At 38.9% G+C, this 26918-nt stretch overlaps 1 protein-coding gene across 11 annotated transcripts in view; it reads right to left on the bottom strand.

Annotated features, from left to right (window-relative positions):
• The window catches only part of LOC137281747 (dedicator of cytokinesis protein 9-like), a 177702-nt gene that overhangs the window by 96316 nt on the left and 54468 nt on the right, over nt 1–26918 (bottom strand). For all 11 annotated transcript variants that reach the window (XM_067813338.1, XM_067813334.1, XM_067813336.1 and 8 more), the window contains exons 3-5: nt 9325–9497; nt 624–693; nt 74–172 (exon numbers count right to left, since the gene is read on the bottom strand). In XM_067813338.1, the coding sequence (XP_067669439.1) occupies nt 74–172; nt 624–693; nt 9325–9497 (342 nt within the window). The remainder of the gene's footprint in view (nt 1–73; nt 173–623; nt 694–9324; nt 9498–26918) is intronic.

Genomic DNA, 26918 nt, shown 5'->3' with positions numbered 1-26918 from the left:
GACATCATGAGGTGTATCGTGGTAGTGATAACATTGTGAGGTGTATCATGGTAGTAATGAAGCAGATCCATACCCTGGTGAAGCTGATGATGTTGTCCTTGCCTGAATCTGGCCCCTTGTACAGCCATCCCTTCCTGGTGATGGTGGACGACATCGACCGTGACAGCGTGTCCTGGATGGACCATTCAAATCAGTATACTGTCCACATACGTATCTAACTTGCAAAAGCATTCAAATGTCAATAACTCAAAATAACAACTATCCTGAAGATTTGAGGATCATAATATTTTTCCAATTACATCTTCATCTTTCATGTTAGTGTTTTGTTTAATGTCACACTTTGCAATATTTCAGCTATTTAAGCATGACTGAGTTTGAATCAGATAATCCAGTGACCGATATTATAAGCCTTGATCCATCCACGTGGGACTAGATGATATATCAAGATCACAAGCCTGACCACCCAATGCTTCAACTGCTTTTGATAACAAACCTGTAAGTTGTGGATCAGTTCTTACCTAGAATGGGCTGTGACTGCTATCACATTGATATTAAATCACAATTCTATCAGGCGATAAGTTGTAGCAGATAATATCAATGAAATCAAAGCCACATCTACTTACGTCATCCTTTTCTTCAATTTCTGCATCAATCTCAAATAACTGTTCCTGAAGATTAGCATGTTTCTTGGCCCTGTAACAAAAACAGTACTAGGTGAGTGAAAGTGTACATTTCTCCTACATAATATAGCCATTTCTCAACACGGACACTATCAGTCATTTTTCAAGATGGACACCATCAATCATTTCTCAAGACAATCACCATCAGTCACTTCTCCAGTTGGACACCATCAGTCATTTCTCAAGATGGACACTAACAGTCATTTCTCAAGATGGACACCATTAGTCATTTCACTTTATGACACTGAAAGTGATTTCTCAAGGACAGATATCAATCTCATGTCTCAAGACAAGAGTGTTCTCTCAGGATGGACACTGTAAGTCATTTCTCAAGATGGATGCCGAAAGTCTTTCCTCAAGATAGACAAGTCAAGTCATTTTTGCAAGATGGATGCCATTAATTTCCCCTGAAGATGGACACCTTTGTCATCTATCAAGACAGACACCTAAGTTTTCTCTGAGGACAGATATCAATTGTCATTTCATAAAATGGACACTGTTATTTATTTGTCAAAAATGACACTGTTAGTGCCTTCCAAATGTGAACCCTGTTGCCCCTTCTCCAAATGGGCACTGTAAATCTGGCTTAATTATTTCAACCATCGGACAGTAATGACTTCTTTCATTTGCCTCCCTTCATGTAATGCTGGATAACACTTGCTACACTATCCTACACCTGCCATTTAGTTTTCTCATTTCTACATGATCTCTGACAACTTATTGATGATGTAAAGATGAAGTGAATGAGTATCATTTTAAACTGCTATAAGCAACATTCCAGCACTATCTTGATGTGGGACACCAGAAATGGGCTTCACAAATTGTACCAATGTGGGTAATCGAACCTGGGTGTTCAGAGTGACCAGCAAATGCTCCAGTCACTAGGCTGCTCTTGTAAAGATCCTGCAGAACCAGGTTTTGTGGATAGTCAGCTTCTTTATGTCAATGGATGTGATGTTTCGGAATAAACTTGCCTGATAATGGTGTTGGTATCTACACCAAAATGTCACATTCATTGCAATAAAGAAGTCGACTAATCTCAGAAGTTGATTGTCCTTCATCTACACTGCAGTATTGTTAAAACAGCTGAGTAATATTTGAAAACACAAAACCTATGCTTCTGCTCCCAGATAAACAATGACAAATGTCTGCCACAAGTTTATGGAGTGACCTTCATCATGTAACTACATCCTTTAAATCTCATACAAATGTCACAACATGTCTCTGTAACATAAAAATAACATTTATATCAACTTTCAACATTCAAATGTGCAGATGTGATACTTATAAGAGAAAACAATTAATATATTAAGTCCTATCACAAATCTACTGAGAAAATGGCTGACCTTTCTCAGGACTAGTTGTGTTTTGATATTTCCGGCCAAAATATCTCAAACGCGGATTAAACAAGGTGTAAACTGTTGTGACTGGACACCTCCCAGTAACTTTATCCTACTTGTGTCTCACTCTCCAACTATTGACTTCATAACATCCTAAGGTGCAGTACTATATTCAGCGTATTTAGAGCCCCAGGTGCTCGGCTAAAATAGCACAAACGAGTCAATCAACAGGTATTGTAACATGTTGCAAATGCTGATGTACTTTGGGGTTCTTTATAAGAAATGGCCGTAAACATGTGACACTCTGCTATCAATTTGTGATGGAAAAAATTATTCATAAGATGGACTGACAACAAAAGTCCTTGGGAAACGCTCATCATCTCTCTCAACCATTTGGGGAAAGCACAGAAAGCAATCACAGGCATTATCATATATATCGCCCAATGCCATATTACCAGATGACATCACTGGATGATATCATTCTTCTCTTCACAAAACCACAGCCCAACAAGGTTACTCAATTTCTATTTTGTATGTTGAAAACCAATTCCTTCTGAACCCACAAAAGGAGTCATGTGATGTAATAGGCCATAACTAGACTTAATCACTTTAGAGATAACACTTTAATATCGAGCTATGAGAAAGTGATGTGATAAATTTGTCTTGATGTTTGGTCTGAAGTATTCTGTGTCAACTGAAGGGACCATCCCAGCATCAACATGGAGGGACCATCCCAGCATCAACATGGAGGGACCATCTCAGCATCAACATGGAGGGACCATCTCAGCATCAACATGGAGGGACCATCCCAGCATCAACATGGAGGGACCATCCCAGCATCAACATGGAGGGACCATCCCAGCATCAACATGGAGGGACCATCCCAGCATCAACATGGAGGGACCATCCCAGCATCAACATGGAGGGACCATCCCAGCATCAACATGGAGGGACCATCCCAGCATCAACATGGAGGGACCATGTCAACATTAACGTGATGGAACCATCTCAAAATCAATATGGAGGGTCCATCTCAACATCAATAATATGGCGGGACCATCTCAACATCAACATGATGGGATCATTTGAAAATCAATATGGAGGGACCATCTTAACACCAATAATATGGAGGGACCATATCAACATCAACATGGAGGGACCATCCTAGCATTAACATGGAAGGACCATCCCAGCATCAACATGGAGGGACCATCTCAACATCAACATGGAAGGACCATCTCAGCATCAACATGGAGGGACCATCTCAACGTTAATGTGATGGAACCATCTCAAAATCAATATGGAGGGTCCATCTCAACATCAATAATATGGCGGGACCATCTCAACATCAACATGATGGGATCATTTGAAAATCAATATGGAGGGACCATCTTAACACTAATAATATGGAGAGACCATCTCAGCATCAACATGGAGGGACCATCCTAGCATCAACATGGAAGGACCATCCCAGCATCAACATGGAGGGACCATCTCAACATCAACATGGAAGGACCATCTCAGCATCAACATGGAGGGACCATCCCAGCATCAACATGGTGGGACCATCTCAGCATCAACATGGAGGGACCATCTCAACATTAACGTGATGGATACATCTCAAAATCAATATGGAGGGTCCACCTCAACATCAATAATATGGTGGGACCATCTCAACATCAACATGATGGGATCATTTGAAAATCAATATGGAGGGACCATCTTAACACCAATAACATGGAGGGACCATATCAACATCAATAAGATATAGGGACCATCTCAACATGAACATGGAGGGGCCATCTCAACGTCAACATGCAGGGAGCATCTCAAAATCACATGGAGGGGCCATCTCAACATCAACATGATGGGGCCATCTCCACGCCAGCATGAAGTGACCATCGCAGCATCAACATGACCATCTTAACACTAGCTCAATCATATCACACATCAACTTATTGATTCACATATTTCTACTTCTCTTTCAAGGGACATGAAGGCAAAGATCAATGTCAACCCCCATCCAGGTCGATACAAGACAGTGGTCAGTTACATGACCACAGAGACGCCACCGGATCCTAATAAGATCCAAGCTGATTGGATCAATACTGACTCATGTTGTACCTCAATGAATCAACTGTTATCTGTACTGAGTTGACTGGGAACTGGGTTTGAGATTGTGTTTAAGATTATGCCACTGATGCGGGTCTCCACTTTGACAATTCTGGCTCAATGCTGTTATTTTTAGTCATAGCCCAATACAAAATAATAATAAGGCCATGTATTTGGCACTACACTGTGACCATGTAGCATGAGCATGTTCTAAACACATTCAACATATGATTGACTTTATTGCCACTGTTAACCCAAACGATCTTTGAAGCGCTTAGAAGATTAATAGCAAAAGTTATCCCACTGGGTACCCATTCACTGCTGGCTGAAAAGAGGTAATTCAGAACAAACATACCAAAGATAGACCAGACTTTCAAAGCTCTCTTAGCTCTAAGATAGTCGTAAGTTAAAGTTCATGTGTGACACTTCTATCTTGGCGCTAAGACAGCTTAAAAATCTAGGTTGTGAACTAAATGCACAAGACCACCCACCACCAGATACATACTATAGTTTAATATGCATACTGCACTCAAACACAGTATACTTACTCATGAGGCAACCAGTCCTTGTCATATCCCCGTGACAGGAAATAATAAGTCCCGTAATACAGTGTATGAAGTGATACAGCTGGGGATTAAACCACCGACTTCCCATCTCCAGCATGACCCTCTATCCACTAGACCACATATTAGGGGGATCTCTTGATTAAGCAGAAAGAAAGTGGGCAAATGATTTTCTTTCTGTTGAAACTTTTCAACTTACTTTTTGATGGACTTTGTCTTGTCCATGATAAAAAGAAATGGAACATGTATCCTTTACCATACGGCGTTGCAACAGATTAGTATCCAAGGGCTTTGTTATGTGACAAAAATGTGATGCAGAAAACCAGACCAGAAACTACTAAATTTACCCTACATCTACCAAAAGATACATTTTTAAAAGAAAACCTATAAAACCAAACATGTACAGTCACAAACTAAACATACTGAGAACAGTATAACTATAAACAATGAACGAATGTGACTTGATATTGATTTTACAAATAAGGGTGTTTGTTTGATTGATGACTCAGCAATATCCTTGCTATATGACAGCGGTCAGCATAAACTAAGTCTTGACCTGACAATTCCGACCACTGACCTACATAGCTGATTCAATGCAAACCCTAAAGGCTAGTGGGTTGTGTGACAGCTGCACTTGGAAATATTCTAGCGATATGACGGCAGCCTATAGACAGGCATGGGTTGTTGCAGACCAAATCTGACCAGGTTGCAGGTTGAAAAGTGTGAAAAAATCCCTGAAGGGTGCTGATGTCTAGTTCAAGTGTAAAATGTTAAACACAATGTTAAACCCCAAGTGCACAATGTTAAACCCCAAGTGCACAATGCTAAACCCCAAGTGCACAATGCTAAACCCCCATTGTACAATGTTTAACACCAAATGTACAATGTTAAACCTAATGTATACAATGTTACACACAATGTTAAACCCCAAAGGCTGTTCTTCATATACAACACAGCATAAAGATAAGTATGTAAATGTAAATACTGCCGTGAAACATCGCATACCCATAAATCATAGATACACTGAGCTAAAGATTTTCGCAGTTTTATTCTTGTATGTATTATCTCCACAAATCCATTTCATTTCTGAATAAAATATGTTGAAAACAAAACCAAGTGTAGGGAGTAGGAAGCTGGACAGTGTTGTACAATCTGTTGACTGCTTTGAATGACAATTAGAGCTGGTGAAAATTAATTTATCTTCAACCGAGATTTGCTGCCATTTGAAGATTTTGAGATTGCACAGTAGTAAAATACTCCCGTATAATAGTTACTTATCAAGTGTGATCCCTTAGGAAACCATGCATATTGGAATAAAAAAAAATGTGAACATTCACCGTCATTCCACACGCGAGTGTGACTCAGGCTGCTATGAGTGCTCTAGCATGTCTAAGTGTGAATGGCAGTAAATATTTTAACACTAAAATGTACAACAGAGTGCCAGCTCCACGTAATGTTTACAAACAGCTTAGGACGAAAAACAAATATAAATTAGGAATTTCTCATTTTTTTAAATGATGTTTTTTTCATTCCAGCAAATGTACGCTTTTCCGTCCCAGCAAGAAGTCTTCTTGGCTTCCAAGAACAAGACATCTGTCCTCGTCTGTTTTGTGACACTTCTTTTGCATGTTGCCATGGTAACATATTTTCTTACATATTTTCAAGAGCTCATTCTAGAAAAACTTGCCACGTGAATGTAATGTCTCTCCAAATGTGTTGAGCTTATAAGAATGTATTGAAATGAGTTCACATTGAAGTGATAAGTGATATCTCTGTGCTCAATCACTCATGCTAACATAGAGACGAGCATAGAACATGAACACTCCCCTGCTCAAGGTGAAATACTAAACACTCTCTGATGATAATTAATCCTTCTCAGTGGCCATACATCGATTTGTAATCCTCATATTATGGTAACAATCAGCTATTCACATGCTGTTCGATGAACACAGAGTTTATTACAGATTTATTCCACAACACATATCGGTTTTTCATAGTTCTTTGTCTCTCAGATGTAGCTTTCATAAAAGGAGTACAGCTGGCTAGACTATTACGAGTTTTTACACCGTTTTTATCCATGTCAGTGAGTACATTTACATTTTCTCGGTACATGGTTCAGAACTTCATTAACCATGCCTTTTTCGTCATTAACCTTCCTACTTAGATTTTAGAGAATTTTTAATAAAAATAATTAAAATGTGACATTTCGTGCTCTTACACTTGAAATATAATATGCGTTTTACAGACGATGGTAATACGACTTTTTAAATGATTAATATTGTGTAATGCAAAAGAGTATCAGATTATTTAATCGAATAGAAGTGATGGCTGGACTTCCTTGCTCTGATAGGTGTTGTGCCATAAAACACATATATTATACATTAATGGCACACAACGAAGGCAGCCAGAGAGGTGTCATGCTGCTTTCAGCTTAGTCTCGCAGTCCCTGAAACACATTATTTTATCTCCTGCCATGCCCTAACTGCAGTGCAATCTGTGAAGGTCACATAGTAGAGTAGGCCTTCAGCAACCCATGCTTGCCATAAAAGGCGACTATGCTTGTTGTAAGAGGCGACTAACGGGATCAGGTGGTCAGGTTCACTGACTTGGTTGACATGTCATCGGTTCCCAGTTGTATCCCGAATATGTAGATCAATGTTGTTGATCACTGGATTGTCAGGTCCAGACTTTATTATTTACAGACCACCTTCATATAGCTGGAATATTGCTGAGTGCAGCATAAAACTAAAACTCACTCACTCACTCACTCTCTGCAGTGCTAAAGCCCTAAATGAAGCCAGTCTAGAATTACTCAGGTTCTGAATCTAGTCCCCCAGAAGCCCCATTGCAATTCAAATGGGTTTGTTTGTTACTATAAAGATTATATATATTCTGAGACTACACATTAGTCTACTTTCAGCTATATGTATACAGGATGAGGTATGAAAGCTAGGGATCTGCTCAAAAATTGCAGCTATAGAACTACAGGCTGCAAATACACTGGTCAGAACCAGACAATCAAGTGATTGATCTTGTGTGCAGCATCCTCGATATGTCACCTCATCTATTTTTTTACTTGCTGAGTGAAAAATACAAATACTCACATGTACTGAAAGGCAAAAGAAAGACAACTTGAACTTTTGTCAAGTTTTTAAATATACCATTCCAGAAAATAGGGGAAAATACGAGGTGTTACACAAATCGTGGCAAAATTCCAGCTTTATGGTGGTGGTCTGTAAATAATCAAATCTGGACCAGTGATCAACAGAATGAGCACCAATCTGTGCAAGTGGGATCCGATGACATGTGTCAACAAAGTCAGAGAGTCTGACCACCCTATCCTGTTAGCCGACTCTTACGAGCATAGTTGCCATTTATGGCAAGCAAGGGTTGCTGAAGGCCTATTCTAACCCTGACCATCACTGGTCAGACAGATGATGAAAAGAAATTACGGGAAAATGTGACAATTTATTCCATTCCTTTGAAAATGTTTCATCTGTATGGATATAGCTTACTTTTTTTCATATGCATTGGCATTGTCTAGTGGTATGCTTGTAAAATGGAATATCCTCTACTTTTTGTTTTAATGGTATAGAAGACATAAACATGACCACTTACTTTTATGAGATTAATTTTTTTTCAAAAACTTGCATTTCTTTTGCTGTTCAGTATACTAGATTAACATTTTTTTTTTTACATAAGAGACTCATGCTACTTTAGCAGGAACCGTTCTCTTATAGGTAAGTTTGGAAAAGAAAATTATCTCCAAGAGGAGAGTTTTGTTCATTTGTTGTTAAAGAACATGCTCAGCAACACTGCAGCCATGACAGCTGGTTATAGATAATCAAATGAGGAGAAGACTGATGAGTGACTTAGTACAATTATAATGTCCCATTCCATTGATCCTAGGCTACTGCAACTATTTACTCATCTAGGTAACAATGGGATAGTACCAGAAGGACAGTTTGTGTACTTGTTAAGCCAAAAAATAATTCCAAAAGTTCACTGACTATAAACAAATTTGAAACAGTAAAAGATTACTTTAACATTAGTCTGATAAAATTAAATCCTGCTGCCACAACATAACTAACATGTTAAATCTTTTAGCTCCCCCAGCTTCAACATTTGCTGTGGAATCACTACCTAGTCTCTCTCTCTCTCGTGCTTACTCTCTCACTCTGTCTCCCTTTCTCTCTCTCCCTTTCTCTCCCTTTCTTTCCCTCTCTCTCTTGCTTACTCCTCTCTTCTCCCTTTCTCTCTCCCTTTCTCTCTTGCTTACTCCCTCCCTCTCTATCCTACTTTCTTTCCCTCTCTCTCCCTTTCTCTCTCTCTCTCGCTTACTCTCTCTCTACTCTCTCCCTACATTTCTCACTCTCCCTCTCTCTCACCGAATGGTGAACCTTCAATTGCTGAGGACCTGTTCACACTTGGATCTTTATGGCGGTACCGCCAACTTTTGTGCCTTTGATTACAAACAATATTACCAAAACTCCACAAAACAGACTAATCCAGGCAATTCCATAAACCCATAAACATCAACAAGACTACGGACGTCAATGGAGACTACAAATTATAATGGACCTCACAGATTACAATGGAGGCTACAGGCTACAATGGAGACATACTTACGCTGGTAACTGCTGGTAGCTCCCTGCATATTTTTCGTATTTGAATTTGATCATGTGACACTTGCACGTGTAGGTGTCGATACACTGTCGGACCATCAGGTCCTTGGCTTGCTTCTTGGCATTCTTTGGCACAGTGGAATATACAGTCCGGTTCTTCTTGGCCGGCGTTGGGGGCTGCAACAGAGAATAGCATTCAATAATACTGAATACATGCAATGTTGCTTAATGTCAGTAATTTGTTGTAATGGTATGGGGATATACAGTATGGTTCAAAATTATTGAGAATAGCTAAAGCATTTCATATTATTAAACGAGAACAAATCAGATAAGATTGAATGTATTGTGAAAGTGAACTGACCTTTTCATGTTTTGTAGGTAACAATTTAATATTTTATCAAGTCTCCTTGAGCTTCACGGCACAGTCTAAGACGGGTAGGCATACTTCCTATCAGAGAGGTTAGTGTCTCGTGAGTTATGCTGTCCCAGTATCGGACCACTTCTCTCTTCATGTCTTCAATTTTTGTCAACCCCTTTTAATTCACACATTCCTTCATCATCCCCCAAATGTTCTCAATGGGATTTAAGTCAGGACTATATGCAGGAAATGGTAATACAGTCACATTTTTCTCCTGAAACCACTGCTTGGCATGTTTTGCGGTGTGTTTAGGATCATTATCTTGCTGCAAAATCCAGTCATTTCCATAAAACACATGTGCACTTGGAAGGAGAATATATCTAATATGTTAGTGTAGCGTTGATTTGTCGGATTTCCCTCAAACACACACAGCGGGGTCGCTCCTAATAAGGATATCCCTCCCCATACATGAAACTTTGGGCTGTATTTAGGTCGTCGATACAACGGTGCTGACGCAGACTTTGTCCATATTTTCACATTATTGGGATATACCCATATTGAGCTTTCATCAGTAAAAATCACATTTTCCCAGTCAACGTTTTCATGTGCCAAACACCACTTAACACGCCTGTCTTTATGTTCTTGTTTCATGAGAGGAGAAGGAATTCCAGTCTTTTTCTCCCATCCAAGATCAATCAAATTTCTTCTAACTGTAGATTTTGATACAACTGTTGATCCCCTTTCTATCATTTCATACCTGATGTTGGAGATGCTTGCCCTCTGCTTTTTAGACGCTAAAATTCCCAGCCGGACGCGATCTGAGAAGTCCAATTTTCTGGGTCTCCCTTCTCCTTTCTGGTGCCCAAAATCCTTTCCCTCTTTAAAATTCTTCCTAATCCTATACACAGTAGAAAGAGGAGTTCCTGTTCTCTCTGCCAATGTATTTACATCATCAATTCCTTGATTACACAACTCAAAAATCAACCTTCTTTTATCTTCAGCAGACATTGTTGACAGTGCTGAGGAAAATGACGTCTGCTACAAATTCAGGGGAGGTAACTCTAATTGTACTATACTCAGTAGGCCAAGATGAGTTACCTCCCTTACACCATTACTTAGTTTTAAGTATCAGTGAATCAGTTGAGGTGTTAGGATAGCTCAAAGTAAGAAGAAAAATTCTCAATAATTATGAACCAGACTATATTTCTGACAATATCATTTCATTCAGCAACATTCCAGCTATATGGTGACAGTCTGCAAACATTTGAGTCTGGACCAGACAGTTCTGTGATCAACAGCATGAGCACTGACCTGCACAAGTGGGATACCATGAAGATAACAACAAAATGAGTGAGCCTGACTTCTCAATCCTGTTACTCACCTCTTACGACAAGCATGGGATACTGACAATCCATTCAAACCCAGATCTTCACAGGTGGGATATAATCATGATAATCACACACAGCCAACCAACCCACTACACCTGCCCATACTGCAAATGATTCAGTGCTATTGGAATGTAAAGAATATTGCAGTCCATTCTCAAATAAAGCAATATTTCAAAACTGAGCGTGTTTATGTCATATGATGTCTTTTAGCAGCATTTAGTAGTTGTTATATAAGACTAAAATCAGGATTAATTATTTCATTCATTAAAAGAACATTTTTTCATAAAAGATCTTAGTCGTGAGTGAGTTTAGTTCTACGCTGCTCACTGTAGAAGTATTCCAGCCATATCATAGTGGGGGACACCAAAAATGGGCTTCACACACTGTACCCATGAGGGAATCAAACTTGAGCCTCCAAACTAGGCTACCCCACAGCCCCTCAAACACGTATCTCATACATAGCACTTGACCTATGTAGAAAAACTATGTTCTAGGCTGCTTATAGAGGTGGGGGACACCAGAAATGGTCTTTACACATTGTACCCATGTATGGAATCAAACTTGGGTCTTCGGTGTAACGAGTGAACACTTTGACCACTAGGCCACTCCACAGCTCCTCAAACATGTATATCATACATATCACATGACCTAAGTAGAAAAACTATGTAATTATTTGAATGAACAATGTCCTCACATAAATGAAGATAACAAATGGGATGTTTTGGTGTAGGCCATAAATACCAGGATTATCAGACCAACACTGATCACACACAACATCATCTGATCATAAGATAGAAAATTACCTCCCTTTGGCCAACCATGCTGTTTGAAAATGTTATCAGCGAGGTGAGATTTACATGTTGAGATCTGAGCTAGTGGGACTTTCCACTCACAAGTAGATACACAAAACCTAACTTCAACATTTCTACCCTGCATAAAGTAAATAATAATGCCCCGTATTTCAATTTTAGACTTCAGCTGAATGAATGAACTAAAATTTATCACAAATCAGTATGATTCAGTGAGTGAGTGAGTATGGTTTAATGCTGCTTTTAGCAATATTTCTGCAATATCATGGCTGTGGACACCAGAAATGGTCTTCACATATCGTATCCATGTGAGGAAACAAACCTAGGTCTTTGGCATGATGAACTGACACATTAACCCACTAGGCTACTCGATCACCGCCCCAGCTGTAGATTAAGCAAGTCTTACTGTTCCTTTGAGTCTCTCACTTCACTGGGAACCCTTTTCAGATCAAACACATTTCTTCCTATCGAAATTATAGATTTTCAGAGAAAAACATTTGGTCTAGGAGCACAAAATAAAGAAGGTCACCGGTTCCTGTCATTTTGTTCATACAAAACAGTATGGTGATAATAAAGTCACCATGACTTCAATGCTTAATTTCGGAAACATTCTATTGCCACCAAACAAAAGACACTAAAACCTTTAAATATCAATCTCCATCTGACATGTGAAACAATAGCAAACAATGGCACTGAGTGTGAAAGCATGTTGTGCGGACAATAGATGTAGAGGAAGGGCGTGTTATCTGTGAAGCACATCCTCGCAGCTTTTGTGACAATAGATCTACAGCTACTTAGTGTACAATTACATCTGGCAGTCTAGACAGCATGTCTCAGTGACAGCATCAGCATATAGGCTCTCACTAACCTCTAGTCTACAGTTCATTGTGATAATCACAACATTCTCACTACTACTCTGCTGTAGCAAAACAGACTCACTTTCGTTTCACCTGAGGCATCCCATTCTTAGCCCTCCTCATCTCTCACATCCAATCTTATCCTTCACAGTTCTAACATCCCATCTCACCAATCTGGTCTCTTACATCCCATCTCGACCCTCTCAGCGTCATCTTCTCTACAAGCATCTAATTCACTATGCTGATGAGTACCATGCACTAATCTCTGTCATAAACAGTTTAGTCTAGACCAGACAATCCACTGATTGAAAACATTATCAATGCTTCAAGCCATCCCAGCTTAATGACACAACAATCCCAACTAGGTAGTATACAGAAATCCAGAATTAACTTCCTATTAGATACATACTGGTTTACAGTATACATTTGGTTTAATAGAAAAACACAAACAGCATCTCACAATGAAGCAACGCTGTACAGATTCACCGAAGGGGAAAACAACTGTCTGCTTTTGTTCATCTTTCTTCAAACATCATGATGGATACCTTAACAAAACTGACCTGGTTGGTTTGTTTGTTGTTCAACAACACAATCAACAATATTCCAGATATATGACGGAAGTTTGCAAATAATCAAGTCTTGTCTAGGCAATCCCAAGATGAACAGCATGAAGACTGATCTACAAAATTGGGATAAGATGGTGTGTATCAACTAAGTCAGCGAGTCTGAACACCTGATCTTGTAAGTCACTTCTTTCATAAAGCATAGGTTGCTAAAGACAAATTCTAAGCTGGATCTTAACGGATTTTAACATAACTCAAATACTGATCAAGTCACACGGCTTAATCTGACGTACCACAGCAGGAATGTTGACACTGAATATATACCTTACTTATTCAATCAGTGAGTGATTTTAGCTTAAGGCCGCATCCAGCAATATTCCAGCTATATGGCCGCAGTCTGTAAATAATCGAGTCTGGACCAGACAATCAAGTGATCAACAGCATGATCATCAATCTGCAAAATTAAAAACCAATGACATGTGTCAACCAAGTCAGTGAACCTGAACACCTGATCCTATTAATCCCGTCTTCCGACAAGCAGAGTGGCCTTTTAAGGCAAGCATGTTTAGATAAAGGCCTATTCTACCCCAGACCTTCAGTGGGTCTGTTCGATCAGAGATTGCTGTGTAAGCCATCAATAATTTATCCAAACAAAACATTTAACTGAAAAACACTTTGAACTATTACTATTCTTTTGAACATGTAACTAACTAAAAGTCTGAACATGTTTCACTAGTGATGGAGCTGACGTCACAACTGCAATTGTGATGAGGATGCTCATTTCATATTTCCATCGAAGCGTGCCAAGTGAAACACAAAGTTTGAGCCAAGTTACCATCACATCCTGAAGATGTCTTTAATAAACAAAATCTGTTTTTAATCAAGTAAAGTGGATAAAAGCATTTCCTCCTGCTTAAATTAGAGCCCACACTGTTACACTTTATTGCTTCTCTTAATTCTGTTAGTGGAATTAAAATCTCATAAAAGTGTCTCCATCTTCCTCGGTGAAGAAGCTGTTTCAGGATAAGGGGAGATAGGACAGCAATTCATGGAGAATGTGTAAACACTACAGGGGCAGTCAATGAGATATCTGTCGTATACCATGTCTGGTCACTTTTGACCATCTGCAATAACATAAATTATAACACATCTGAAGTCAACTATACGTGACCTCTGCTACAATTAGATATACACTACATTTGCCCATATGCCAACATATTTCACATCTGAACATTAAGTATACCATATGACATACATTACTTATGTTTGATGTTCAGTGCTCATGGTTTTGTAAGAGTGAGTGCAGAAATGAAATTATGAATATGTAGTCCAAATCTTTTGCCCATGAAATTTTCATTACAATCCAGAATCACTCTAACATTTCTTGTTTTCATATGTTGCTGTTTGCTTTTCTAAATTAAGCACACCTGAATCCATACCTCTAAAATGTGCTTTTATTATTTGTGAATTGTGTGTGAAACACAGGCTTCAGTTTTAACCAGAACACTGGATGTTACGCCAAGATCCTGAAGGGCATAGTGCACAGATCACCGGGTCAACTAAAATCCCCCTACTTCATGCAGAAACAACAGCATCAGCTACTTAAGAAACTGTCATGTATTTGATGAAGAAACTATAGAAACAAGTTCTCTGATCAAGTGAGTGAGTCAATATTTAACATCACATCGGCAATATCTCAGCCATATTGTGATGAGACCATTTAACATTTAAATGAAATATATGCATGTTGTAAAAATCTGTGAACAAAGGACACTAAAACGACTAGAATATCAGAATTTGAATTAAACCTAGCATGGAAAGTGAAAACTAACATCACTATTTTGACAATACAATATAAAAACAGGATATAGATCGCCAACAACCGAAGGTAGATCACCATACTAGGGACCATGGGGAATTACAGTACCTTTGCTACCGACATGGACCCTAGTTGGATTTACTCCATCCTTTCAGCCGTTGGTGATTGTAGGAAAAGTTAGCCAAAATTAAAACAACAAGAATACTACGTTTAAAAAGCCTGGTAAGTTCACATAGACTTGAAAGTCTGTGGACTCTGATCAAGAAACTGTCATGTACTTGATGGAGAAACTACAGAATCAAGTACCCAATCAAGATGCTACATTATAAGGTATGGGATGGAGAAACTACAACAGCATCCATATCACCAGTCACTTGTAGTGTGGGCCTCATCATACAATGGAGTGACCATAATTGTCACATTGATATTTGACTAAAGGAAATGTATCCTGCTGAGGTGACTTACATATGCACCTTTCACTTACAAATATCACACGTTCATGTTACGTACTACCATATTCCCCCTGTGTTAAGAACCATATTATCCCTAGGTTACATACCATATTCAGTCTGTGCTATGTACCATATTCACCCTACGTTATTACCATATTAACAACAAGTTACGTATCATATACACTTTGTGTTATGAGTTCTGGAGAAGGGATTATGCTTATAAAAGATGAGAATATCCATGACAGAGGTTCAACAGACAGATGCGTCATGGGTGAGTTCCGATAGAATTGGTTGCTATTTTGGTCTAAAATGTGGATTGGATGGTCACGGGAGGTATCTGGTTGATAGCGTGGTTGGAAAAATTGACGAATGTGGCATTAATATAATCAGAACTATGGCCCCAAAGGGTCACTATAAAAATGAACTCATGTCATTGAGCCATTTTCAAATATATTTTGCAGTATTTAATTCGTACTTGAGTGATTGATAACTGTCTTTGACAAAGATTCAATTTGTATGGCACAGATACCTTTGCACAACATGATTGTACAGTTAATGAACACAGCAGCTGTAACCCATACAGATCCATGTACAGGACCAGGCTAGCTATTCTCGAAACGTTCAGAGCCCTACAAACTACCTAAGCTCATCCTAAACACGTAAGTTAAGAATTCTTAGGGCTACGAACCTTTTGAGAATAAGGGCCGTGGACCCTGACTGATAAAGCAATACTAGAGCTCCAACGACCTCTACTACCAGCTGACGATGAAGTATGGGAGTTATGACTGTTATTCCACTTTCATTACTGGAATTGCTTGGATCCATACTGGGTAAAAGCATCAGTCTATGGAACCGTAACTACACATCACCAATCAAGGGTTGTTGGAACTGGCAACAAACAGGATCGGATGGTCAGGCTTGCTGACTTTGATGAGCCATTTCATTGTATCCCTATAGTATATCGATGCTTGTGATGTTAATCACTGACTGGTCTTATCGCAGTGTTTAGGAAATACAGCTTTCAGGGATTGGGAAAGAGAACTTTGACAAAGTGCCATTTTCAGGATTATGAGCCATTTTTTAGATTTTCCCTTGTGTCAATAGTAAACTTCAAAATTTTAATGGGCCATTTTTCATTCTAATGTGCAAAATGGCCCCTGTCTTTCCTAATCCCTGGCTTTCACCTAAAAAAGTGAGAATTAGTATATTGGATTTGAGAATGTGATTTTCATTAAGAGAACGTGAAACTCACGGCAAAAATGTAAGAGTTGACAGGTTTGTAGCTGGAATACTGGAAAGTGTGCTGATATACAATACTAAAATGAATATACCTGGCCCAGTCATATGAAGAACTGTAAAAGACTTCTAGACTAACTTCTAGACTAACGTTATATCTATGTGTGGGTAAGTGACTGAGTGTTTTAATCTTATGTTGCTTTCAGCAATAAATGTTTAGTGCCAGAAATAAAGTTGTTTTATTTAAATATATATATATATATAGTCAATGTCCAAGTTATGGCACCGAGTTCTGATCAGCTCAGCACTCAGATCGCTTTGTACCCTGGCAGCCATGAGAGAAGGCTGCTGACTCTACTAATGTACAGCAACTAGGACAAGTAGGAAGTACGATGACCCTACACCCTTGTGCCAATATTAGAGAGTTCACTGTGTCTACTTAATCTCGCAGGCCATAATATGCTGGGCGACACAAGAGCTACCATATAGAGCATACAGCTAGCCACAGGGCCAGCGTGTCAACACTACCACACATACAACCAGTCATGCTGAGCAAGCAAAAGTGTACACTTGAAAACTGGACATGACCCAAACATTTGACCTCAAAATTACAAATGGAATGACAGCATTATGTGGTTGACCTTTTGTGAAATATTTATCTTTCTTGTTTCAGGTAATTTCCATGTATTAAGAGGGCCACTACTGAATTACATCTTTTGGTTTAATTTGTCCATCAAATATGAAGTCATACATTCTTCCCCTCTTTCATAATTGAAGATTCTTCAAAACCAGCAAACAATTGGAGATGACACACAAATGTTCTGAATGTATGTGATGTGGATTATGACAAATCACTAAAGTGTTCCTAAAGAGTTGTGAGGTTGTTACATCACCACACCGACACAAAAATATCCGTCACTGTTTATTTCTGGTGTGGTATGTCAGGTGGAAAAGAGATCTCAGCTGAAGGTGTCTACACAGTAGGCTCCGAGGGGGTTAATCTGTTTAGCTAGCCTTGCTTTAAGGCTGTAGTGACACAGCATAATGGCTTCCAGAAACACTTTAACTACACACACACACACACACACACACACACACACACACACACACACACACACACACACACACACACACACACACACACACACACACACACACACACACACACACACACACACACACACACACACACACACACACACACACACACACACACACACACACACACACACACACACACACACACACACACACACACACACACACACACACACACACACACACACACACACACACACACACACACACACACACACACACACACACACACACACACACACACACACACACACACACACACACACACACACACACACACACACACACACACACACACACACACACACACACACACACACACACACACACACACACACACACACACACACACACACACACACACACACACACACACACACACACACACACACACACACACACATATATGGAATTAAACTTCATTGAGACTGATGGGACTGGACCTAAAACGTGTCTATGCAGTCAGCTCTGAGGAGGTTAGAGAGAGAGAGAAAGAGAGAGCGAGAGAGAAAAAGAGAGAGAAAGAGAGAATGAATGAATGAATGAGTGGGTGAGTGAGTGAGTGATTGAGTATGTTTTTATGCTGCTTTCAGCAATATTCCAGCAATATCATGGTGGGAGACACCAGTAATAGGCTTCACACATTGTACACTTTGTCAGGAATCAAACCAGGGCCCACTTGCACAAAACAATCTTAGAGCTACAATTATTGTAAATCCTTAAGATCGCGATCTTAGGCTTCGGCTACAATCGCCATCCACTTGCACAAAGCGATTGTAGGCTAAGATCATTGTAAGTTACAATCAAAACTTACAATTGGTCGGAAGCAGTTGTAAGGAGCTAAGATCATTGTAGTCAGTAGCAAAATGGCGTTCACGTTGTTGTCAGTTTCACGCAAATAATTAGCTTTGCGTTTGGGGATTGCTTTTATGTTGCATAAAACTGCATGATTCACCTCAACACTTCAACAACACTGAGAATGCAACATCGATTTAACGTCAGAAATATCGTTATTTGCGGTAGTGAACAACATCATTATCGAGTCGATATCATAAAGTACATTTCTCACCCGATTCAGTGTTGGAAAAAGTATGAACACCATACCTTTTTGATAAATAAGGAAAGGATAGTAACGAAAGGTGTCTGCTGCGATTAGCAGTGGCCATGACCTTTTCAATAACTCAAGGGCAGCTAATTTTAGTTTTTACGCGAGATGGGAGTGGTTTCCCTTTGCATATTATGCCGTTGCCGTAAAATCTTCCCTGCCCAAATACAATGCATGTTCTGTTGTGACAGAACAGATCTCCACGTGTTTCTTTTCGGTTAATGATTTTCTCTTAGTTTATCAGTGAAATAATCTACAGTTGGATAACGTGCAGAATTATGTTTTTTCTACTTGTAAAAATTGAATCTGACGAGAGACAAGAGTTGTAATCTATGCATTTTAAATATAATTCAAGTATTCTTCAAACGGGAAAAATACACTTGCTGGGGTATGTGAAATTTGCATAAAAGGTTTGTTTTTTTTGACAAAACGAAAAAATAATTATCAATAGGATAAAGTAATTAATATACTGTGGATGAGCATTCAACAACACATACAACACACACGAAATAAGTTACGTTTTCATATTTCCCAGTTATGAATTTTCCACAACACTCCCACAGTCATGTCACACTTTCATATCTTTACAAATCTAATGCTTGTGGGGTATATTTGGGATTTTACTCCAAATAACACCTATGAGATGCCAAACTATGTTCAACTGACAGCCACTGACAAATCATGGTACATTTAGGCGTTATGTCATAAGGAAATTTTATTTGTGTGCTATCTTTTAATTTCATGATTATTAGGTCAATAACTCAAGACACAGTTTGTTAACGTATTTGTTTGTATTTCATTACTAGCATAAAACATGATATTTCTGTGGTTGCAGTATCATGTCTAGTTCATAAAAAATTAGAATGTAGAAAAATTAGTGAATAACCCCTGAGGTACGAGTGATCATACATGTTACCTTCCACGTTATCGCTTCCTTCCTCAACGTTATCATTTCCTTCAAAGATTTGTGGGTTGGGGTTTTGGGGGGATTTGTTTTGTTTTCATGAAAAATCTGCAATGTGCGATTAAGGAAGGGGTGTCATTTGCGTGCAGTAACCAGTTCCACGTTTTATTTGCGCTGCATGCTATGCGCACTTGAAGACAATTGTAGACCGGAGTCGAGTTTAAGAAATTTCTACCTCCAACGTTGAAGAGTTCGATCTTAGTTAAGATTGCGATCTTAAATCCATGCTGTCTTAAGATCGTGTTTGTGCAAGTGGATTATAGCAATTGTAGGGTGATTGTAAAGTTGATTGTAGGGGCCTAAGATTGATTGTAACTAAGATTGCTCTGTAAAAGCGGGCCCTGGACTTTATCATTAATCACTGTTCATCATGTCATATTAAATCATGAAAGATAATAATGGTAAAAACATACTTTAATGCACTCTCACAAACACAATTAACTTATTTACGGAATAAGGGCACACAGGTAAGAACATTATCAGTTCAATCTTAGCCGTGTCATCAGTATGATGGCACCAGTAATTTCGAAACCTGCAATCTCTGGAATATTGGACAAAGTGTCATAGAACTATACTCACTCACTTTAGATATTATATTAAATAATGAATTTACTGTAGACTTAGGTAAGTGAGTGAGTGAGTGAGTCAGGTGAGTGAGGTGAGTGAGTGAATTTAGTTTTATGCCACACTCAGCAATATTCCAGCTATATGGCAGCAGTCTGTAAATAATCGAGTCTGGACCAGACAATCCAGTGGTCAACAACATGAGCATCGATCCGATGACATGTGTCAACCAAGTCAGCCTGACCACCCAATCCCATTAGTCGCCTCCTACAACAAGCATAGTCGCCTCTTATGGCAAGCATGGGTTGCTGAAGGCCTATTCTACCACATGACCTTCACAAGACGTAGGTCAGGGCATGTGGTAACACAGAGGCTTAACACTCCACCATTTCCCTATCAATACCTGCAAGAACCTACACCATACTACACCCAACCACCAGTTGCTTAGTAACACATCATAATATCATTCAGAGTTTTAAAAAGTCATGTAGGTCAAAGAGACCTTGTCATGACCCAAATATACTTCCCATCCAAAGTTTAGACTCATTTGTGTAAATACAGCCACTTACTCCAGTCAACAGTGTGTTCCACACTAAAGTTTGCAAAATATTCCATACTGATAAAAGGCACTGTTTACACATGAACTGATATATTGTAAAACAAATTTGTAACACTGAAAAGATTATTGTCATGAGTTCTGAAAATGATAAAAATCAGTGAAAATTGGCAAAACTTCACACCAAAATGAAGCTGTTCTTTGCACATGATTTTCAGCAGTTTGATGTATGATTCATTGGCATAAAGTGTGCAGTTGGTTCCCTCAAGTTTGGGGAGAAATGAACACCCTCTCTCCCCCACCACATCTTCCATTCCCCACCTCAGCGCACACGCACGCACGCACAGAGTCTAAACCTTTGATAGGAAGTATATAAACAGCTTGAGATACAAGGGGATCCCTCACACCAAATACTGAAAAGAAAAAGGCACTCATGATTTTAATTTTTATCATCTATAGGAAAATGGAATGTAAACATTCCTGTAGCAATACCATGCTTGGATTCTGCATTAGAATAGGTCCCATGACAGGGCTTGTCTTATGAGGTGAATTAATGGATCAAGCTCACTCATGAATTGCTTGAATGTGTGTCATCACACGCAATGTCAGTGGACGATGACAAATATCAGTCACAGGCTTGCCTGATGCAGTCTTGATTGGATACAGACTCTGTTATTCATAAAGCTAGTAAAACGCAGAGCATGGTGTCTAAAACCAAATATGTATACTTAAGATGTTCAATATTTTGGCACTATTTGTGAAAATGTTTAAGTGTCTTTTCAAGGGTCACAGAGACATCTGCCAGTAGGTAAAAAAAATTCCAAGGTAAAAGAGTGTATGAGTGAGTGAGTTTAGCTTTACGCCAACTCAGCAATATTCCAGCATTATGGTAGCGGTCTGTATATATTTGAGTCTGAACAATCCAGTGATCAGCAGCATGAGCATTTATCTGCACTGACAAGAATTCAGTCAGCGAGTCTGACACCCGATTCTGGTAGTTGCCTTTTATGACAAGCAAGAATTTCTGAAGATCAGTTCTAATCCAGATCTTCAAGGGTCCCAAGATGAAACAAAGTGATGGCGCAGGTCCCTGGCTTTACCACCTGGCCAAGACACAGGAAGAGTGCTGACAAATCACTGATTAAAATCTTGGCTATTCTTGGTTTTAAAGTCACAATAATAGAATCTTGACAAGTCAAAGGGACACAACTCTGTACAGCAAAGCATGATGCAATAAGGCTGGACCAACTTCTAAAATTGAAATAGGACCTTTTAAGAAAAAAGAAATGTTTCCATGTCATTTGCTAATGGAGATTAGAAAGGTTTAATTTAGGCGAGGCTGGCTAGTTTTCAGAGGCTGGACTGGAGATCTAATTTACGTATTAAGCCATTTCAGCATTTCATCAAATTTCCTTCCCTTGTTGCCTTTCTTCCCTTCTGTTTCCTACTTTTATACAAATCCATTGTATGTTTAAAAAGATAAAAAGTCTGTCACAGGAAATCACCATCTCGTTTCCACCAGGATGCAACCCTTGTACCAGTGCTAACAGATTTCTGTCTGTAAACGACCTCATGTATTGAGAGACCAATGTCTCAGCTTTGTACAGATCTGGCTGAACAATGGCAGCAGTTACATATTGGAATAGACTTGCTTACGATATTCTACTGGCCTGGCTTAAGGGTCACATGCAACCCAAAAAACAAATAAAATTAAAACACAATTATCACTTATTCACATACATTGCTGATTGTGCGTACAGTCGTGAATAAGAATGCAATATTTTGTACTTGTGTTTACTCCCCTCGAAACACCTCGAAACATGCAGAGGGCTTATTTTGTGTACACAGAAATGATCTATTTGACCGGCATTTTAGAAGTATGGTGAGTTATAAGAAAGTATGATTCTTTATTGATAACAACTTCTTTTACTGTATATGATACAAAGTTACGGCATGGATTCATATACTGTTGCCAAGCCAGAGTGATAACGGTATAAGAATCCATACCGAAACGACGTATCATATACTGTAGAAGAAGTTGTTATCCGTGAGTTGTATAGAAATGTTGGGTTTTGTAAATGCCTACTCTCTGCATTTCCATCCAATCAAAAAACACTGAGATGGTAAACTACTGTGTGGCTGGAAACCAAAGCGGAACTTGGACTGACAAACTGAGTTTGCAACAATTTCCGTGAGAACCAGTCATCTGGGAAAAATATGCAGGTGATAAGTTCAAATTGCATGTGGTCAATGATTGAAGTTATGGATTGCATATTGCCATTAGCAGACAGGGGGGTCGACACATAGGTGTCAGTAAAACAGACAATGTGTTTTGTGAGTGACAGAGACGGGTTATTACAATCAACATATCTTTTCTGTTTCCATAGACATGAATTACAACATTTCATTTTTCAAGCTGAGCAATTATCTCTGGTACATTTCCATCATATCTTGTGCACTGCAAATGTCTCAGTCTTCTATTTTCCCATCAAGTCTTGTTGTATATTTCCATCAAATCTTGAATTTTTGTGGATTTCCACAAAGTCTTGTCCATTTCCATGATGGCTTGTCCATTTCCACAAAGTCTTGTCCATTTCCACAAAGTCTTGTCCATTTCCATGATGGCTTGTCCATTTCCATGAAGTCTTGTCCATTTCCACAAAGTCTTGTCCATTTCCATGATGGCTTGTACATTTCCATGAAGTCTTGTACATTTCCATGAAGTCTTGTACATTTCCATGAAGTCTTGTACATTTCCATGGTGGCTTGAATATTTCCATCAAACCTTGTGTACTTCAACTGTCTTGTATCTTTCCCTCATGTCTTGTACATTTCCATGAAGTCTTGTACATTTCCATCAAATCTTGTGTGCTTCAGCTGTCTTGTATCTTTCCTTCAAATCTTGCATATTTCCATCTGGTCTTGTATATTTCCACCAAGCCTTGTACGTCCAGATCAAGTTTTTTACTTTTCCATCAAGTCTGGCACTTTTCTATCAAGTCTTGTGAATCTCCATCAAGTCTTGTATATTTCCATCAAGTCTTGCATATTTCCATCTGGTCTTGTATATTTCCACCAAGCCTTGTACGTCTAGATCAAGTTTTGTACTTTTCCATCAAGTCTTACACTTTTCTATCAAGTCTTGTGTATTTCCGTCAAATTTTGTTTACTCCAAACAGTCCTGTACACTGCACTATATCTTGCACTTCCATCAAGCACTAAGACTTGTGCAAGTCTATCTACTGCCTGCAGCTTGTGTGGGATAGAAAGCAGAAGGCTGTGGTAATGGGGAGTCTTGTTTCATTACAGGTTAATATGCTCCACTCTATTGCCAGATCCCAGACAGACAGGGATGTTATGGATAGTTCCCTCCAGCATGTCCCCGAGATGCCGCCATTATAGCAAGGCCAACTAACCACACCATCATCCAACACAACAGCAATTTAATCCTTCATTTCCTTACAGTTTGATTTGTTCGGTTCACTGCCAGTTCCTGGTGAGATAGGAGATACTAATGGCTTTCATTCAATACACCCATCAGGCTAGTAATCAGGTAGAAGTTGCTGTGTTTATTGTTTTAGTGTATCACACTTTGAATAAAATAATGAAATATTAACTAACCATTAATTTTTACAATTATTTAGGATAAACATGTACAATGATACATATATTTAATGATATAGAACAGAATGATTAAACAATGAAAAGATAACAGTGAGCATTGTAAACTTTAAACACTTGTATTACTTAATTGCAATTCCACTGTCTTCTACTGCATGATGGTATTAGTTACAAAAAAAGTAATTAACAAAAAAACTGTGGAAAACCCCTTAAAAGTGGTGATTACATTAGAAACGTTTATATTTCGATTATAATTGATAATCTTTCACCCCAAGTCCTATGATAATTGATTTGGATTTGGTTTCTGACTCTTATCCAGTGTTAGATTTGGGTGAAATTTTGAGTGGGTCCAAATTGATGAAAATAATGTTTCTGGCCCCCCTCTAATGTTAAATAGATCGGCAGATGTAAAATAGAGGGGGTCCTCACTGAATTTGATGAGTCAAAAACACCCAAAAACCCTCTCTTGAGCCAACACTGCTCATCACTACAAACCAAGACACCAACATTTGCCCAATCTCTCCAAAGTACACCATTTATATGGAGGAACTTGATGTAGCTGCATTACACTATGGGATGACAACTAGTAACAACGAGATGACTTGGCTAGCCTCTGAAGTAAGTTAAAGTAATGTTTCCGTATAAAAAAAACACCCACAGATAATCTGATGCACTGGGTTCCACCTTACGGAAATGAGTGAGTGAGTGAGTTGGGTCTCACGCCACTTTTAGCAATATTCCAGCAACACGGTGGGGGATACCAGAAATGGGCTTCAAAAAATGTACCCATGTAATGTAGGGAATCGAACTTGGGTCTTCAGGGTGATGAAACATATGTCATAATTGGGATCACACTTTCTTAGTAAATTATAAATTTGTACTTTACTAAGAAAGTGTAAGCACACAAAATGACATATGCTACATATGAGTGAGTGAGTGAGTGAGTGAGTGAGTGAGTGAGTGCGTGCGTGCGTGCGTGCGTGCGTGAGTGCGTGAGTGAGTGAGTGAGTGAGTGCGTGAGTGCGTGAGTGAGTGCGTGAGTGCATGAGTGAGTGAGCGAGCGACCTTCACGGGTCTGTTATATATGACCACTTTCTTACTGGCACTGTGTAATTCAGCATGATAAGTGGAAACGTTAAGCACTTGGTAAGCCCACCGCCCCCATCTTACTGAACACCCATGGTAATTACACTTTCTGCTCAGAAACATGCAGTACAACCTCTTCAGACACATTTCACATGTTGCTACCATGTATATTCCAGCTGGAAGATCATGTTATACTGTCACAGAGAGTACACCACTTTTTAACTGGCGTTGGAAGTTGGAAGTGTTCGCTTTGGTGTTGGACAGAATATAAGACTTTGTGGACTGAAGTAACAATGTGCTATTACAAATATTCCAAGAACACATTCTGTAACCTGATATATGATTATACATGATACTGGGCCATAATTCCACTAGTAAATGTGTGAACACATTCTGCAAATTGATGCATGATAATATGTGTACTATATTATATTGGTTCATTATTCCACCAATAAATGTGTGAACTGATTCTTTTTTCCTAGCAAAAAATAGATCCTTTTTGTCCGAATCTTTTTATCCTGTAGCTATTTTTTCGGCTACCAAGTTTGATACAGTACATAGTGTAACATCAGGGTCCCCCCCTAGACATTATTAACATTTGGGGGTCAGGTTGATTCTGCAATTTTTTTTTTTTTTTAGCTGAGTCAGAATAAAAAATGGTGGGGGGGTCAAACCATTTACAAGGAAATCATTTAACTTAATTTTTTTTTCCATAACATTGACATGTGTGGTTTTGATTAGTGATTTTATTGCATCAGGAACGACGCAGTGTTTCATTTTTATGCATATTTTCACTTCACGTGGTGTCATATGTGCAGGTTTTCTACGACAAGGGGAACCTTGTGTTATAAGAAAAAGAGAACAAACACTCTCCACATCATAAAAAAAAAACCTTCTAAAATCTCTGGGAGAATCAATCTAACAACATGCTATGTCTAGCCAGGAAGGAAAGTCGTCACCAGTAGGAACTACATCAGTCCACTTGTCCAACTCAGAAAACAGGAAGTCTCCCAGAACAATTAAGGAACATGACCATATGCTGTTATCTTAAAACAGGATATATATTCTATAATTACTTCACGACTCTCACTCAAACTGAAATGTGGATCACTTAATGCTGCC

Source organism: Haliotis asinina, chromosome 4 (genome assembly GCF_037392515.1).
Source record: "Haliotis asinina isolate JCU_RB_2024 chromosome 4, JCU_Hal_asi_v2, whole genome shotgun sequence".
Classification (NCBI taxonomy): Eukaryota; Metazoa; Mollusca; class Gastropoda; order Lepetellida; family Haliotidae; genus Haliotis; species Haliotis asinina.
Note: the sequence above shows the minus strand (reverse complement) of the source record. Positions and strands in the feature narration are given on the sequence as shown.